Raw genomic sequence first — 15,528 nt, forward strand, 5'->3', positions numbered from 1 at the left:
AAGCAGAGAAAGCATGAGAGTGAGAAAAGAATAAGAAAGGCAAAGAGAGAGAAACAGCAGAGAGGTTTTGCAGCTACTGACAGGTAACAGGAGAGCTAGAGAAATACATTTATTCTTCTTGATTAATAGCTAAGTGTGAACCTCTGTATCTGCTCATCTGTGCTGTAGAAGGTATCCTCTGACTTTGGGTGTGAATGTCCAAATGTTTGCATTTGTCTAATCTTTAACTTTAAAGAATAAAGTGTGCTTCTGTCTTGGAGAAAAAGAAGCTCAGTGCAAATTCTTTCTACATGACTTAGCAGGGTTTGGATCTAAGCCTTCAGATCCAACCCCCCACCACAGAAACGTATCCAAACTTCTCTTTCATTCAAAAATCGATGTGTGAAAAACATGCGCAAAGCACGAAAAACTACAAAAAGAAAAACTTCATCCACCCCCCACTCCCTCCTGCAGTGAACCTGCACATTCATCCCATGAACTTTAAAGAGTGCTAGCATGGACAAACTCCAAACAGTGAGAAAAGGAAATCAGCAGCCTTCATATATCTGCACTACATGCATGAGTGCGCGCCGGCTTTTTCACCAAAACCCACATAACTGCAACAACAAAGCCACTGAGCTATGAGGGTGCCCTGTGAACGGCACCTTTTTATTACCTCTACCCACCACTTGCAGACAATACATTTATCAGCAATTACGTAAAGCAGCACAACCGGATGCTGCACGGAGCCTGCAGCAAACACTTCACTGATCATACAGTCAACAGTGCAGCTGTCTCTATTCATGAGAAAATTCTACACTGACTCCAAAGTGTGGTGATGAATCACATATTGGGGGAAATTTCCATCTTTAACACATTTTATGAAACTGACAGGAAAAGTGGGATTTTCTCAGAAAAACATGGTTGACTGCTTACCTGAAACAGAAATAGTCATGGGTGCTTCCAGAGCCCTGTCATTGTCCAAATCCCTGCTCAACCTCAGATCCCCAGTTTCTTCATTCAACAGCAGCAGACTTAGCTCATTTCCAGACTCAAACTTGTAGCGCAGTTTATCCGACACATCCGGGTCATGAGCCGGAACCTTTCCTATTATTCCAGATGGAAAACTGTTGGACTTGTTGGTGACATAGTTATTAAAGAGAATCTCAAAGTTGTGCAGCACTGGTTCGTTGTCATTCATGTCTACTAGGCGGATGTGCACAGTAGCACGGCTCACTAGCGGTGCTGATGTGGCCTGAACGACTATGACATACTCAGTTTTGGTCTCATAATCCAAGTCTGTGAGTGCAGTGAGGTCTCCATTGAAAATATCCAGCTGGAACACTTCTGGAATATTTCCTTCTACGATCTGATACATGATCTGAGCATTAGTGCCATCATCGGGGTCTGTGGCAGTGATCTGGGCCACGACTGATCCCACTGGGCTGTTCTCTTGCACGTCAATAAAAAGCTCATCCTTCTCAAACACTGGAGCATTGTCATTTATGTCTTGGACTACAATATGAATAGAAACAGCAGCTTTCAGAGGCGGAACACCTTTATCCACGGCAAAAGCCTTCAGGTTATAAACATGAACGTTTTCCCGGTCCAGCTTGCGAGCGGTTCTGACGATGCCAGAGTGAGGCTCTACGTGAAAATCCCCGTCACCGTCATCCCCACCTTGAAATGTATAGGTCACCCTGCCGTTTGATCCACTATCTCTGTCTGAAGCAGAGATCTGGAGCACACTAGTGTAGACAGGTGCATCCTCAAGAACACTCCCCTGGTAGATGTCTCTGAGAAAATGAGGAGCATTATCATTGGCATCACTGATGATGATCTCTACATAAGTGATGTCAGATTTCTGGGGGATGCCATTGTCTTTGGCAGTGATGGCTAAAGTGTAGGAGGCCTGATCCTCATAGTCAAGCTCCATTTTGGTTACGATGGCACCTGTATCTGGGTCAATTTCGAACTGAGGAACATTGTCTTCCATTACGTATGTGATACGAGCATTTTCCCCCGTGTCTTCATCTGTCGCACTGATCACTATCACAGTGCTGCCCACTGGTTTGTCTTCACTGATAGACACGTGGTAGCTGGCGCTTTGGAAGACAGGCCGGTGTGTGTTGGCATCGGTGACATTGATGAACACCTGGGCAGTATCGTAAAGTGTTCCATCACTGGCGGTGACTGTCAGGACATACTGGCGTTCCAGCTTGTAGTCCAGGGGAAGGGCTAAGGTGATGAGGCCACCGCCACTCTGGCTAGTGATGGCAAAGCGGTTCCTGGTGTTGCCGCTGGAGATCTGATACGTCACCATGCTGTTAACATCCCTGTCCACAGCGGTCACTGTCAGCACACTGCTGCCGACCACAGCATCTTCGTTGATCTTCAGTGAGTAGGTCTTCTCTGAGAATGTGGGTGTGTTGTCGTTCACATCCAGCACTGTGACGCTGACACTGGCAGAGGAGGACCTCACAGGTGTCCCGTGATCTCTCGCCTCCACGCCAAAGGTGTAAAATTCAATTTCCTCCCTGTCGAGCGGCTCACTAACTGTAATCCAGCCTGTGCTGTTGTTGATGGTGAACGGAAAACCTGGCGTGGTGTCGGTAATGCGGTATTCCAGGAGAGAATTTTTCCCTGAATCGGCATCAATGGCTTGAATGTGGATGACAGAGTAACCAACGGCCACATTTTCCAGCACTGTAGCCTGGAAAGGTGTGCTGACAAACATGGGTGTGTTGTCATTGACGTCCACCACTTGCACCACCACCATCCCTGTGCTGTTTATCAGCGGAGGCCTGCCTCCATCCTGAGCCTTAATCCTTAAATTATACTCCCGAATCATTTCATAGTCAAGAGGATTGATGACATCAATGACACCAGTGGGGGAGTGAATGTAGAACTGCCCTTTAACGTTGCCACTTATGATGCTGTAGTGAACTTTGGCATTGTTTCCCTCATCTCTGTCCGTCGCCTCCACCTGGATCACTTTGGTGTTGACTGGCACGTTCTCTGGGACCTGCACCACGTACCTCTTTTCAGTGAACTGTGGGTAGTTGTCATTTTCGTCTTCCACAGTGATGTAAACTGTGGCGGTGGCACTGCGGGGACTTGGCTCCTTTCCCTGATCGTTGGCTTCGACGATCAGTTGGTACTGGGACCGGGTCTCCCTGTCAGGCCGCTCTCTGATCCTCACCAGGCCGCTCCGGGGGTCAATTTCAAACACAGAGTTGACTTCGTCTGCGTTCACAATTTTATAGATCATGTCGGCGTTGGAGGGAGCATCACCGTCAGTGGCCCGGACTGTCTTAACTTCAAAGCCCACTTCTACGTTTTCTCGGATGCTGACTCGATATTCATTTTGCTCAAACACAGGGGTGTGGTCGTTGGTGTCACTTACAGTGACAGTGAGGTAAGAAGTGGCAGATCTTTTGGGGGTGCCATTGTCCGTCACAGTAACTTTGAACACATGGGTGTCTTTGACTTCTCTGTCCAGAGCCTGGATAGTTGTTATGCTACCAGTCTGTGAGTCTATGTAGAAAAAGTCATCAGACCTTTTATCAAACAAGGCTTCCATGCTGTACTCCAGCCTCCCCGCTTCTCCATCATCTGGGTCATTTGCTTTTAGGGTGATAACTCGCGTCCCAGCGGGCTCATTCTCACGCACAGACACCTGATAGTTGGGAAGTTGAAACTGGGGAGATGAATTAACCTGCCGCTTTCCCCTTCTGATCAGCACAACAGACTGTCTGTGGATGGTTTCTGACGGGCTTTGGTGTTGTTTGCGCGCTTTAACGAGCGTCAAATGAAGCTGCACAGAGAGCCCGCTGCCCGGAGAGCTGTGCAGCGCGCAGTGAAGCTTCTCCTCCGACTGTCCACTGTGTTTAAGACACAAGTCACTAGCCAGGAATAAATCTCCGTGCCTGATCACCCCGACAACGTTTCTTCCTACACACTCAGTATCCAAAAAGGCAGTGTTTTGCGTGAAAGAGGGTAAAAGTTTTGTTACATTCAAAAGTAGAATACCTGCAGGTAAGCAGGAAGTTGCCTCCAGTTTTGAAAGGTGTTTTATTTGAATGTCTGGCTCACCTGACGCTTTCTTTCTCTTGTATTTAATAAAACAGTCCTGGCCGTGAACGAACACATTAAAATGCGTCAGGATAACGTCTCCGGACGCGGAGGAGACAGTTCTGAAATAAACAGGCGCAGGATTCCTGGGTGTGCGCGCACACTGAACTTTGTGGGACAGGCGGATAACACCGTCGAGCCTCCCAACTTGGAAACAACTCTGAATGAAGTTGGGAGATAAAGTCCTGTCAAGTTTATAAGTCCACCCAGGGCCGAGCGACAGGTTGGCCAAAAGGCTCCCGGGCTGTGAACTCTCCGAAAGGTGCATCTCCAAACATCCCGCGAGCGGCGGCACGGTGAACAGAACCCAAACCCAAACCCAGCAACACATCGGCGGCTCCATGCTTGTAAACCTGCCGAATCCCGTTCAACTTCACCGAAACTCCTCCGCAAAAAAAGTAAAGAAAAGCATTAAGTCTCCCTCTCCCAGCACCGCGTCTTACTTTTCTCCCGCATGGTGAAGTAATTCTCAACGTGGAAAAAGACGCTGGGTATCCATAGTATCAGTGTGTCCAGGCGCGTCACGGCTGCGTAAACACACACTGAGTTTAAAATGAGTACAAAATGGCTCCGCGGCTCTCCTCCTCCTCCACCTCCTCCTCCTCTCTCCTCCTCAGAGACTTATTACCATAAACCTGCTGTGTTCCCCCTCTGGGACGCTTTCGGGTGGGGTGGTGGCGAGGAGGCTTTCTTTTTTTTTTTCTCATGGAGATTTAGGAAGTGCCGCTGTCCGGGTGACCAATACGCACAGGCGCATTGTTATTACAATAGGACGAGATGTGGGTAAAATTCCTGCTGCGCGTTTAAGTGTCGCTCCCTCTTCAACTTCTGTGTGCTGAAGCGTTCTGAGCTGTGATGGTACAATTAAAACAGACCTGAGGCTCAGTGAAGGAAGACTGAAAATGTCATCATCACAGCTTTAACCAGCTCCTACTCATCTATGGAGGGGAGAAAGTTGAACAGTTATTTATATGTCACATCAATGTAGTAAATATTAGACACAGGGAACTGTGGACTGCACCACAAAACTACAGGAATGTCGCAGAGGATCTCACTTCCTTCACCCGTGCAGTTTACTTGTGTGCGTCATGGTCAGAGATGAGTGTTTTTTCTTCATTTGTAATACATCAACAACAATATAATAATAATAATAATAGGTAAAATCAGACAGCGTTTCAGGCATCTAAGTTTGTATGATTTTAGAACTTTATGTTCATTCAAACACATTTCCTCACGTTTCATTTTGTTTTGCCTCAACAAAACGATTTTTTTTTTTTTAATTTAAAGTTTAAGCTGACAAAAAAATGACTTTTCTATTCTGGAAAAAACTCCCACAACAACGATTATATGCTGCACTTTAACGTGTATCACGAGGCAATGCCGTTACTCTCGGGATTCGTTATGTTTGTGCTAAACAACGTTAACTCCAGAATAACAGTTGACGTTAGTCTTGTACAACAGCGCCCCTACGAGGACCAGCAGCTTTACAACAGTTGGCCCACAGCTGCCGTATCCACTGATGAACTTCCTTATGCACACCTTGCTGGTGCCGGGTTGGACCCGTTTTTACCTGCACAACTTCCTTAACTTTCCGTTGCACAGATTCAGCAAAGTCCTGGAAACATTCCTGAGATATTTGAGTCTGTGTCAACTTGACAGCATTACAACTTCGATCCCTCGCTGCTCCAGTCTGCATGCCAATCAGTTGCTTTCCAATGAAGTGTGAATGTTAGACAGCATGTCGCAAAGAGTGCTTGTGTGTAAAATTCTCCAGTAGAGTAGAAGTGCTCTAAAAACCAGCACATGTACTCTATGGCACCAACAACCGTGTCATTTTAAGAGTCACTTAAATCAACTTTTTGTTCAAATGCTCAGTTTGAACATCAGCAGGTCATCTCGACCATGTCTACATGTCTGATTGGCTGATTAGACATTTGTGTTACAAGCAAAAGAAAAAGAAAAAAAAGGTGTGCCTAACAAAATGACCATTATGTACATAAACTCAATTTTGCCCAAGAAAAATCACGACTCTGGACAGAACATGATATGGCACATTTAAACACAGGCGTGTGCAGGGAAAGCAAATGTCACTCTTCGCATTTATTTATTTGTTTAAGTCCATTTTTCAAATGTACACTTTGTACAGAGTTCGTTCTCCTGCGCCCGAAGAAAGCACTGCTGTTTTTTAAAAAACATTAACCTGGCATTTAAAATACAATACAGCATTAGAAATCATCTTTCTTGTAATTTACAACTACTGAAATAAATGGCACAACCGATGGATAAAAACATCCAATACTCTCACATTTCCTTTCTCTCCTATCAGGCATTTTTTTAGGTCATAATTTAACCACCGTCAAATCCACAACAGAATAAACTTGGATCATAGAAGTTGTGAAACATACAAAAATAATTTTTTAGTAGCCTTCAAAGTTTTTAGCTGGTCTGAAAAAAAAACAAACAAAACTAACCTGAGAAGCCTTAAAACTTTTAAGACAAACTACATAAACTCTTATTACACCAATAAAGTAGAACAAGCCAAGAGTCAACCAGATCTGCCCACAAGGTAGTGTCCTCTGAGGAAACGTGAGCATTCTGACAGTCCAGCAGAACTTCACAAATCTTCACCCAGGTCTCCCAGTAAAGAGAAAGCAGAGCTTTCAGACCACAAAAAAAGAAGCACCGTCTACAGTTCAGAAAATGCTCTGCTTAACAATGTGAGCTCATTTTTTGTTTCTGCTTTTATGAAAACACACAGTGCACTGTAGAAATGCACAAACCTACTCGTTTACACAATTTCAATTAAATAATTGCATTTCACGAGTGCATCTTTGTCCTCGTAGTGAAGCCAACAACAAGCAGTACCTGGAAGTTATCTCTGTGGTGTTGGTACAGATCTTGGACAGAAAGATTATATTAGGTTAAAAACAGTAGAGATCTACTTATGTAAAAAACAAAAAAAACAAACCATAAACAAAACACTGCTGTTTCCTGGAGCCTTTAAAAAGCCAATCAACCCTCTGCTGCCTCCCTGAGCATCTGCCCTGTGTCACTAAAGCCGGTCCAACCATCTCTTGGACTGGCTTATGTTCCTCACAGGGTGCTCGCAGCTCATGTGCTGCACACAGTGCATTTCCCCCACAGCCGGACTGTGAGCTCCTCTCAGCTGTCTGGTTCAGGGGTCGACTGCTCTTTGCGCTGAAAGGCTGCTACCATCCGCTCGCGGCCCTTCTGCAGCGTGAATTCGCTTGGCCCAAGCTGGGTGATCTTCCCACTGCCCAAACACTCGTCCCCTTTGTAGAGCACGGCAAACTGTGGAAGGAAAACAAGAACACTCCGATAACACAAAGAAGCCACACATGTAGTGTGATGTTAAAGAACAGTCCTGAACATGTTAGCCGCTACCTGTCCAGGTGTCAGAGCTCTGACTGGCTGGGAGAGCAAAATCCACACAGAGCCGTCCATGTTCAGAGTTACTGTGCAGGGAACTGGAACGCACAGTTGAAGCTGTGTTTAATGTTTGAGCCGATTTTCAGTCGGCATTAATAATCTTCTCGCAGGCACTGATAACACAGAACTCACCGAGCGGCATCTGGTGGATGAAGCGGAAGTGACAATCCATCATTTGGGTCCTGGCTAGTTCGGGGGGCGGGTCTTCTGTTACCCAGTGGAAACGCTCCGTTCGCACGGTGTCGCGGAAAAGAGCTGGGTGATTGGTTGTCGGAGCCTGAGCCACAAGAGGTGTAACAAATCAAGTACCTGATTAAAAATGGTCACGAATTGCAACACGTTGCTCAAGAAACACCAAAGATGAATACGCTGCCTCCTACAGGGAGTTACAGGTATTACCATCCTCCGTTTCATTTTACAAACTTGGTTTTTGAATCTACAAGTCTATGGGCTCAAAATGTGGTCATAAATATTTTGTACTTGTAAATTGGTTTTGTACTTGTAAAAAAGATTTGTATGTGTAAAAAAAATTTGTACGTGCGTAAAAAAGATTTGTGTGTGGACTTAGCCAAAAAAAAACCCTGCAAGTTACAACTACGAATTTTGACCCTATTTTTCTTCCTTTCATCTGATTGGTGAATGTCATGTCAATCACAAATGTAACAATCCAATCAGAGAACAGATGGGTTTGGCTGTCGGAGGGGCGCTTTTTTTGAACTGCAGGTCTTTGAAGGGAATAAATGCCCTTTTATATGCCAACCCAGCGTTTTCCTTCATCACCACGAAGGAAAACAGTCTGTGGTCGTCCGAGTTTGATGATTTTTGTGTCACAGGTCTACGTGTTTAATACAGGGACTTCCACAGCCTTTTCAACAGCGCTGCGGACACGGGGGGCAGTGTTTTGGAAATGACAGTCTTCATTACAAAGCTTTCTTCGTTATGAATTAGCATACATGTTTTTATTGAACATTTGAAGAACTAGCAAAAAAACCAGAAACTCTTGTAGTTCACATAAAGTCAGCGATAAAAACGACAAGGAGCAGGTGCATCTAGTACAGGTAGAGCTGCTGCAAAAACCCACAGAGCTCAGCAGCCAGCGTAACAAATTCTGGATCCTTTGCTTTTAGTCAGCAATTAGCATTAGCAGCGTATCCTGCATCCGATGTGAAAGGACTTTTATGCTGCGCGCTGTGACTCACAGCAATGGTCCTGGGTCAGCCCTGACTTTGTGTTAAACTAATCTTAAAGTAATAATGGTATTTCTAACCACTGATATACCACAACTTTATCCTTTCAACAGCTGCTGAAAGTAAGGGGACCTAACTGCTATCGGATATTTATATAGAAATTACCCTTAAAGGACCTGCAGTTCAAAAAAGTGCCCCTCCGACAGCCAAACCCATCTGTTCTCTGATTGGATTGTTACATTTGTGATTGACATGACATTCACCAATCAGATGAAAGGAAGAAAAATAGGGTCAAAATCCGTACTTGTAACTTGCAGGGGTTTTTTTGGCTAAGTCCACACACAAACCTTTTTTACACACACACACAAATCTTTTTTACGCACGCACAAATCTTTTTTACACACACAAATTTTTTTTTACACATACAAATCTTTTTTACAAGTACAAAACCGATTTACAAGTACAAAATATTTATGACCACATTTTGAGCCCATACAAGTCGACACATTCATGAACATTAAAACTGGAGAAAAAAAAAAAATCGCTCCTAATTGTAAGGGAACATCAGGAGAATGTTAAGATGGATGCGTTGACATTTGATAACTTAAACACAGATGTTCTCACCACAAACACATCTCCAGTAACGATGTCTTTGTCCACCACGAACCAGGCGTCTCTCTGCCCGCCTATCCTTGCCCTTTGGCCCAGTGTCAGTGTGAACCAACCTGTATGGACAGAAACACATAAGAATATGAGAAAAGAAGGGACAAACAGGTGTCTGATAGTTTTATACATGCGCATATGGACCAAAACAACCTCTGTAACCTTTAACATGTGACTGCATGGGAAATAATTTGACTTTGAAGTCAGCCTCATGTGGCCATTTGAGGAACTGCATATTTCAGCACTTCAGACGTTGCTTTGTTTTTAGCTCCAGAGAATGCTGCCTGACTATAATACATTTTAGTCAGGTGTACAGTAGTGGCACACTTTTATTTTTTTTAAAAAGATGTTCACAAACACACCTTTGTGGGTTCCCATTACAGTTCCATCCTCAATGGAGACAAAGTTCCCAGGTTTGGGGTCCAGATACTGAAAATAGAAACAAAGCAGCTGAAGATCAAAATGATCTGAGGTCATCTTAAAAAGAGATGGAAGGTTTTGTCATAAATCCTATGAAAATGAGATACTTTTGCCATGTGAAATAAATACTTGCCTCCAAGATGAAGTTTTCAAAGTTTCTCTCTCCAATAAAGCAGATACCCATGCTCTGAAACGACACACCAGTCAATTTAAATCCTGTGTTCCTCTCCTCTCTCCTTATTAAAGTCTGTAATATATTTGAGCACCTCTTTCTTCTTCAGCACGTGGTGAAACCCAGCCTCAGCAGCCATCTTTTTCACAAATTCTTTGGTGAGTCCAGCGAGCGGGAACATGGTTTGTCGTAAGGCTTGTTGTGGGATCTGACTGAGAAAGAAAGTCTGGTCCTTGAGGAGATCCGCCCCTTTGTACAGCTTCACAGCTGGTGATGGGAACGCAAGAAAAAAAGACAAACTTCACTCGCAGAAACAAAAATAGTGGAAATTAGTGTAAAAATCAGAGATATAAGAGGTATAAAGGGAAAGTCACACTTACGATTTCGGATCTCAAATCGATCTCTGAACAGTGTGGTGGGCGGAGCTGTGTGAGCCTGTTCGAAAACTTCGTCATCTTCCTGTGATGTCCTGGCATAGTGGCCTGTTGCCATGGCATCAGCACCTACAGGAAACAATGTGTCTCTTGGAGTGTGTCTGAGACTTAAGTGATCATATTTTATATTTCAACCAATAAGCATGAGAATGAAAATAAAACAGCGTACCCAGGGTGTCGATGGCATATTTGTGGAAGTGGTTAAATTTGATGTGCTTGTTGCATAGTATGTCTGGGTTTGGTGTTCTTCCCCTCTCATATTCCTTCAACAGATTACTGCAAACCAGACAGAGAGAAACTGCATTCAGTGCTCAACACTGGATAAAAAAACAAGTAAAAAATTTGAGAGATTCCACATTCTGATCCTAGTTTTTGTTCTAAATCTCATTGAAGTCAATATCAATTTTAAATGTAAATCAGAACATTTTTCCTTATCAGGAATCCTGGAAGCTCGCCTCATATTGCACTTTTTAAGCTCTTCCAGCATGCACACAGTTGTTGCACATCTGCAAGCCACTTTGCAACCAGCCTCCAACTGAGCTCCTACTTTTTAATGCTGCATATGAACATTGTAGATAGCATGTTGGTTTGATAGTTAGTGCTGTTGCCTCACAGCAGGAAGGTAATGGGTTCAAATCCACTGACCAGCTGGGGAGGAAGCCAGGGAATCTGGAGTGAACCCACATAGGATCTATGTTGCGTCTGCATGTTCTCCTCGTGCCTGCATGGGTTCTCTTTGGGTACTCCGACTTCCTCCCACATTTCACAGGCACACTTTAGGTTAACTGGTGATTCTTAATTGGTCGTAGGTGTGAATGGTTGTCTGTCTGCCTGGATGACCTGCCCAGGGTGTAACCTTCCTTTTGCCTTATGACAATTGGGACAGGTGGAACAAAACAGGGAATAGATGTAGCCCTCTCTTCTGTGCTTACTGCCACCTACAGCTTTCCATGTATGTACACAGAAGGGCAGGAAGCCCACACAACAGAAGCATCCAAATATGACTTACTGCACACAGAAATACCTTTGTGTATCGTGGTCCAAATGACCTGCAACTGTCTTTTTAGCAGCTCTTTAAACTAGTATGTTTAGAAACAATATGCTGAAAATCCCTTTGGAGCATTTTCACAAAAACGGCATTTCTCAAATTTCATTGGAGATGGCGGCATCTGTAATGGATAAAGTATGTTGAACACAGCGCCGACAGGACGATATACAGAGGAGGTGGAAAGGGGATGGAGGCAGATAAGCTGCTGTGAGCCCTAAAGGCAGCAGACAGAAGAAGACAGAAATACCTGAAAACTTCATGCCAGTACTCTTTGACATAGGAGACTTGATGAAAGGGGACATCCAGGCTCTGGCACACTCTGTATGCGTCCTCACAGTCCTTCTCTGTGGTGCAGACCCCCTTCTCATCCAGAGAATCCCAGTTCTTCATAAAAACTCCAGTCACGTTGTAGCCTTCAAACAACACGCAATCACAATGAGACTCACAGCTTTACTTTGGTTTTTCTGACTTTATTTGATTGATTGATTGATTTCTTTGATTCGTATACGGCGGCTTCACCCGTCTGGCTAACCTTTCCCCATCACAAAGCCAGTACAGGTGTGCTTCAGTGTTTCCACTGCCAGCTTTTCTCACCTCGTCTCTTCAGCAGTAACGCTGCGACGGAGCTGTCAACGCCGCCGGACATGGCGCACACCACGTGCTTTATCAAAGCCATGTTTTCATATTACTGCAGTCTGTCTTTGAACACTTTCTCGCTCACGAAGCTAGAATATTTCACCCAGCTGCTCCACAGAAGCCGCCATGTTTGCGGTCCACTCAGCAATAACGTTCGACTTGAAACGCATTTTATGCCGGAACCATCGAGCTGCAGAGGAGGGAGACGAAAAAGTTGTAACACTAAACTTCAAGGAGCTGAGTGAAAACAAATAATAAGGTCTGTGTAAAAAATACCGAACAGAATAAATATACATTTTTGGTTTCGTTTAAAGGCGAAACATAGTTGTTTTATATATAATTTAACTTTCACGTTTTTTCCTAATAAATCAGAGGCTCCGAACTGCTTACAAATTAAATCAACTCAATTCTTTACATTTTCCGATTATTAAAGCGGTGAACTCATGGTTGAGAGCTACATATTTTAAATTAATCCTACAGTAACTGCAAAAATATATTAATAAATTAATGAGTGTCTTTTATACGTTTATGTAAAACTAAACTACTGGGTGTGATGATGTTTCTCTGTTTCTGACCCACCCAGATGTGTGAGGTGTCTGCAGACCCTGTCACCCTGGACATGCTAAAAGAAGCGAGAGAGACGGTGAGGAGCAGCCCTCTGGGTGTCATCAACACCCCCATGATCGCCTGGAGGCAGACCACCCTGCCTCTCAGCATTGACTGCAACATCCACATCAAACTGGAAAACATGCAGAGAACTGGTTGGTGAAACCCACTTTGTTTGGCTTCCCTGACACTTTGCTGCAGGTTTATTGACTTCCTGTTTTTGAATGACAGGGTCTTTTAAGATCAGAGGAGTAGCCAATCAGTTTGCCAGGAGACCGGCGGGTGGCCGTTTTGTCACCATGTCTGCTGGAAACTACGGCAAGTCGTTTGCATATGCCTCAAAACACTTTGGGTCAAAGGGCAAAGTGGTGATGCCTGAAACCGCCCCAGAGAACAAGTCCATCTTTATACAGGTCAGAGGTTGTTTGTGGCACAGTTAAGCAAAAGACAAAAGCCTTGAAAGTTAAATACAGACAAATAAATTACTTCCTAATAAGTGTGAATTTATTACTTTGTCATTTTCATGGAGTGGTTATTCTTGTCCTCAGAGTTTAGGGGTGGAGGTGGAGCGAGCGCCTACATCCTGTCTGATAAATGTGGTGAACCGTTGTGTTCAGGAGGACAACATGACCTTCCTGCACTCCTTCGATGACCTGGATCTAATTGCAGGGCATGCCAGGTACAATCAGGGCTGGATGCTAGTGCATAAGCGTGCTTCTATCTTCGTGTTTTATTGGTAACAATTACATTTCTAATATCTCTGTCTTTTATTAATTACGTGTGCACATGCATTTAGTCTTGGTATGGAGGTGCTGGAAGTGATGCCGGAGCCTGATGTGGTGGTGGTGTGCTGCGGTGGAGGTGGGCTGCTGGCTGGAGTAGCTGCTGCCATCAAACTGTCAGGTTGCAGTAAAACCAAGATCTACGGCGTGGAGCCAGAAGGAGGTAAAAAGTCACTGACAAACTGATGTTTAACTTGTTTTTGTGTGCAGAAACTTTAAGTGTGTTTCTGCTTAACGCAGCTTGCACAATGTACAAAAGCTTAATTGAGAAGAAGCCAGTAGAAATGGACAGCAAGAGCATCGCGTCAGGTCTTGCACCACCTTTCGCAGGTAGTTTTTGTCAAATTTCTCTCCAGCATATCTGGGTTGTATGTGAACTGTTTTTTTTTTAAAATTCCTTGACTTTCTGTTTGCAATACATGAGAAAATAGAAGAGTTTTCTTGCGCCATCACCAGGCAGGCTGCCCTATCAGCTGTGCCAACGTTACGTGGAGGGGATCATCCTCGTTAGCGATGAGGAGATCGAGGCTGCCGTGTCCACGCTCTACAGATCCGGGCTGGTAGTGGAGCCATCAGGCTCTGCTGCTTTTGCTGCCATCGTTAACAACAAGATCCCAGAGCTGGAGGGCAAGGATGTTGTGTGCATCCTCACCGGAGGGAATATCGGAAAAGCCGAGCTTGTGAACTTTCAGGACTGACAAACTACAAATCTGTGACTTCTTACAAATCCGTGCCAGTAACTCTCTCAGATAACAATTTAGAATAAACATTGCTAATACCCATGTTTTTACTGCTGTCGTAATTCTGCGTCTTTCTGGTATGTTTTTTATATTCTTAAAAGTCTGACAGTGTGAGAGAGTGTGCCGATCAGAATGTGTAGGTAAGTGCTTGACTCTGATTGCTGATTGGGAATGACAGCAACTCAGCCATGAAGTGGTATACCACATAACATCACAGAGCGAGGACAGCATATGTTGATGCGCATGGTGTGCAAAGACCACCACCTTCCTGCAGACCTCCAAACTTCATGGAATAGGTTTCCATGGCTGAGCAGCTGCATCCCAGCCATGGGCGATCGTGGCTCAACATTGTGGGAACTGTTTGCAGATGCCCCCTTTCTGTTCCACCAGGACCAGTGCACAAAGCAAGGTCCATAAACACATGAGAGAGTTTGGTGTGGAAGAACCTCAACCTGATAGAACACCTTTGGGATGAATTAGAGCAGAGACTGCGAGCCAGGTCCTCTCGTCCAACATCACTGTCTGACCTCACAACTGTGCTTCTGGAAGAATGGTCAAAAATTCCCATAAATCCCTCCTAAACCTTTCCACAAAGTTTGGAGCCTCTCGGAGCAGTGTAGCTTATTGTGTTATATACTGTTACATTTCAAATACTGTGATTCTCATTAACACTTTGTTAATGAATAGTAATTACTTTGTACTTTGCAGTAAAATGCCAATTGATGATTATAATGCAATGCTCTGTAATCTATAAGCATCTGAATGGTTATGATAGTTTCTGATCCTCCTTCACTACGTCCATGAATCTTCTCTGAGGTCTTCCTCTTTTCCTCGTGCCCGGCAGCTCCACATTCAACATTCTTTATTAAATATTTCTATTATTATCATCAACAGACGTAAAAAGTGCAATTTTGTCAAACCTAACTCCAAACTTTTTAAAACAAACAGCAGATTTATTATTCATGCCTCCCCAGGCTGACAGCCATTGGCTGAAATTTGGCTTGACTGAAGTGCCTTCATGATAGTGCTTCGGGGCATTTGAGCCTTTTTTTTTTTTTTTAAATTATTCAGAGGTCTGGCTCACATCCACCTCAAAGCAATTTGGATTCATAATTCAGCTCTGCTTGCAAGAGAGCAGCTTTACATCGCTGAAAAATCATCAGAAAACTAACCTTCAGTGCACGGAACCAAAAAACACAGTGAATGAAAAAGTTCAAAGGTAAAATAAAACAAGAAATAGGATGATGCTAAATAATAAGAAACGTAAAGATTTCTCC

The 15,528-nt window shown here is 44.0% G+C and overlaps 3 protein-coding genes across 12 annotated transcripts in view; 1 reads left to right on the forward strand and 2 right to left on the reverse strand.

The window, feature by feature from the left end:
- Positions 1–4,680, reverse strand: part of celsr1a (cadherin EGF LAG seven-pass G-type receptor 1a) — a 95,868-nt gene extending 91,188 nt beyond the window's left edge. For 9 of the 10 annotated variants that reach the window (XM_085251447.1, XM_085251446.1, XM_085251445.1 and 6 more), the window contains exon 1: positions 916–4,680. In XM_085251447.1, coding sequence (XP_085107573.1) covers positions 916–4,456 — 3,541 coding nt within the window. In that variant the 5' untranslated portion in view covers positions 4,457–4,680. The remainder of the gene's footprint in view (positions 1–915) is intronic. The other variant, XM_085251448.1, reaches the window with a different exon arrangement.
- A 1,520-nt stretch (positions 4,681–6,200) lies between these two features.
- trmu (tRNA 5-methylaminomethyl-2-thiouridylate methyltransferase) lies at positions 6,201–12,256 on the reverse strand. Its single transcript, XM_085252741.1, has 11 exons — positions 12,082–12,256; positions 11,735–11,900; positions 10,609–10,715; positions 10,386–10,508; positions 10,100–10,272; positions 9,967–10,020; positions 9,776–9,842; positions 9,375–9,475; positions 7,696–7,840; positions 7,519–7,601; positions 6,201–7,425 (listed from the first exon to the last, which is right to left on the reverse strand). Exons 1-11 carry the CDS (start codon positions 12,161–12,163, stop codon positions 7,276–7,278), a joined length of 1,251 nt encoding a protein of 416 aa, XP_085108867.1. The 5' UTR covers positions 12,164–12,256; the 3' UTR covers positions 6,201–7,275.
- A 62-nt stretch (positions 12,257–12,318) lies between these two features.
- On the forward strand, positions 12,319–15,216 carry LOC146555855 (uncharacterized). The gene is made up of 7 exons (XM_085252019.1): positions 12,319–12,382; positions 12,707–12,884; positions 12,961–13,142; positions 13,278–13,408; positions 13,526–13,674; positions 13,752–13,841; positions 13,968–15,216. Exons 2-7 carry the CDS (start codon positions 12,707–12,709, stop codon positions 14,207–14,209), a joined length of 972 nt encoding a protein of 323 aa, XP_085108145.1. The 5' UTR covers positions 12,319–12,382; the 3' UTR covers positions 14,210–15,216.
- Positions 15,217–15,528: the final 312 nt, after the last annotated feature.

This window comes from Mchenga conophoros, linkage group LG17 (assembly GCF_057382185.1).
Source record: "Mchenga conophoros isolate Kocher_MC1m ecotype Shallow Benthic linkage group LG17, M_conophoros_male_GT1.1, whole genome shotgun sequence".
Classification (NCBI taxonomy): Eukaryota; Metazoa; Chordata; class Actinopteri; order Cichliformes; family Cichlidae; genus Mchenga; species Mchenga conophoros.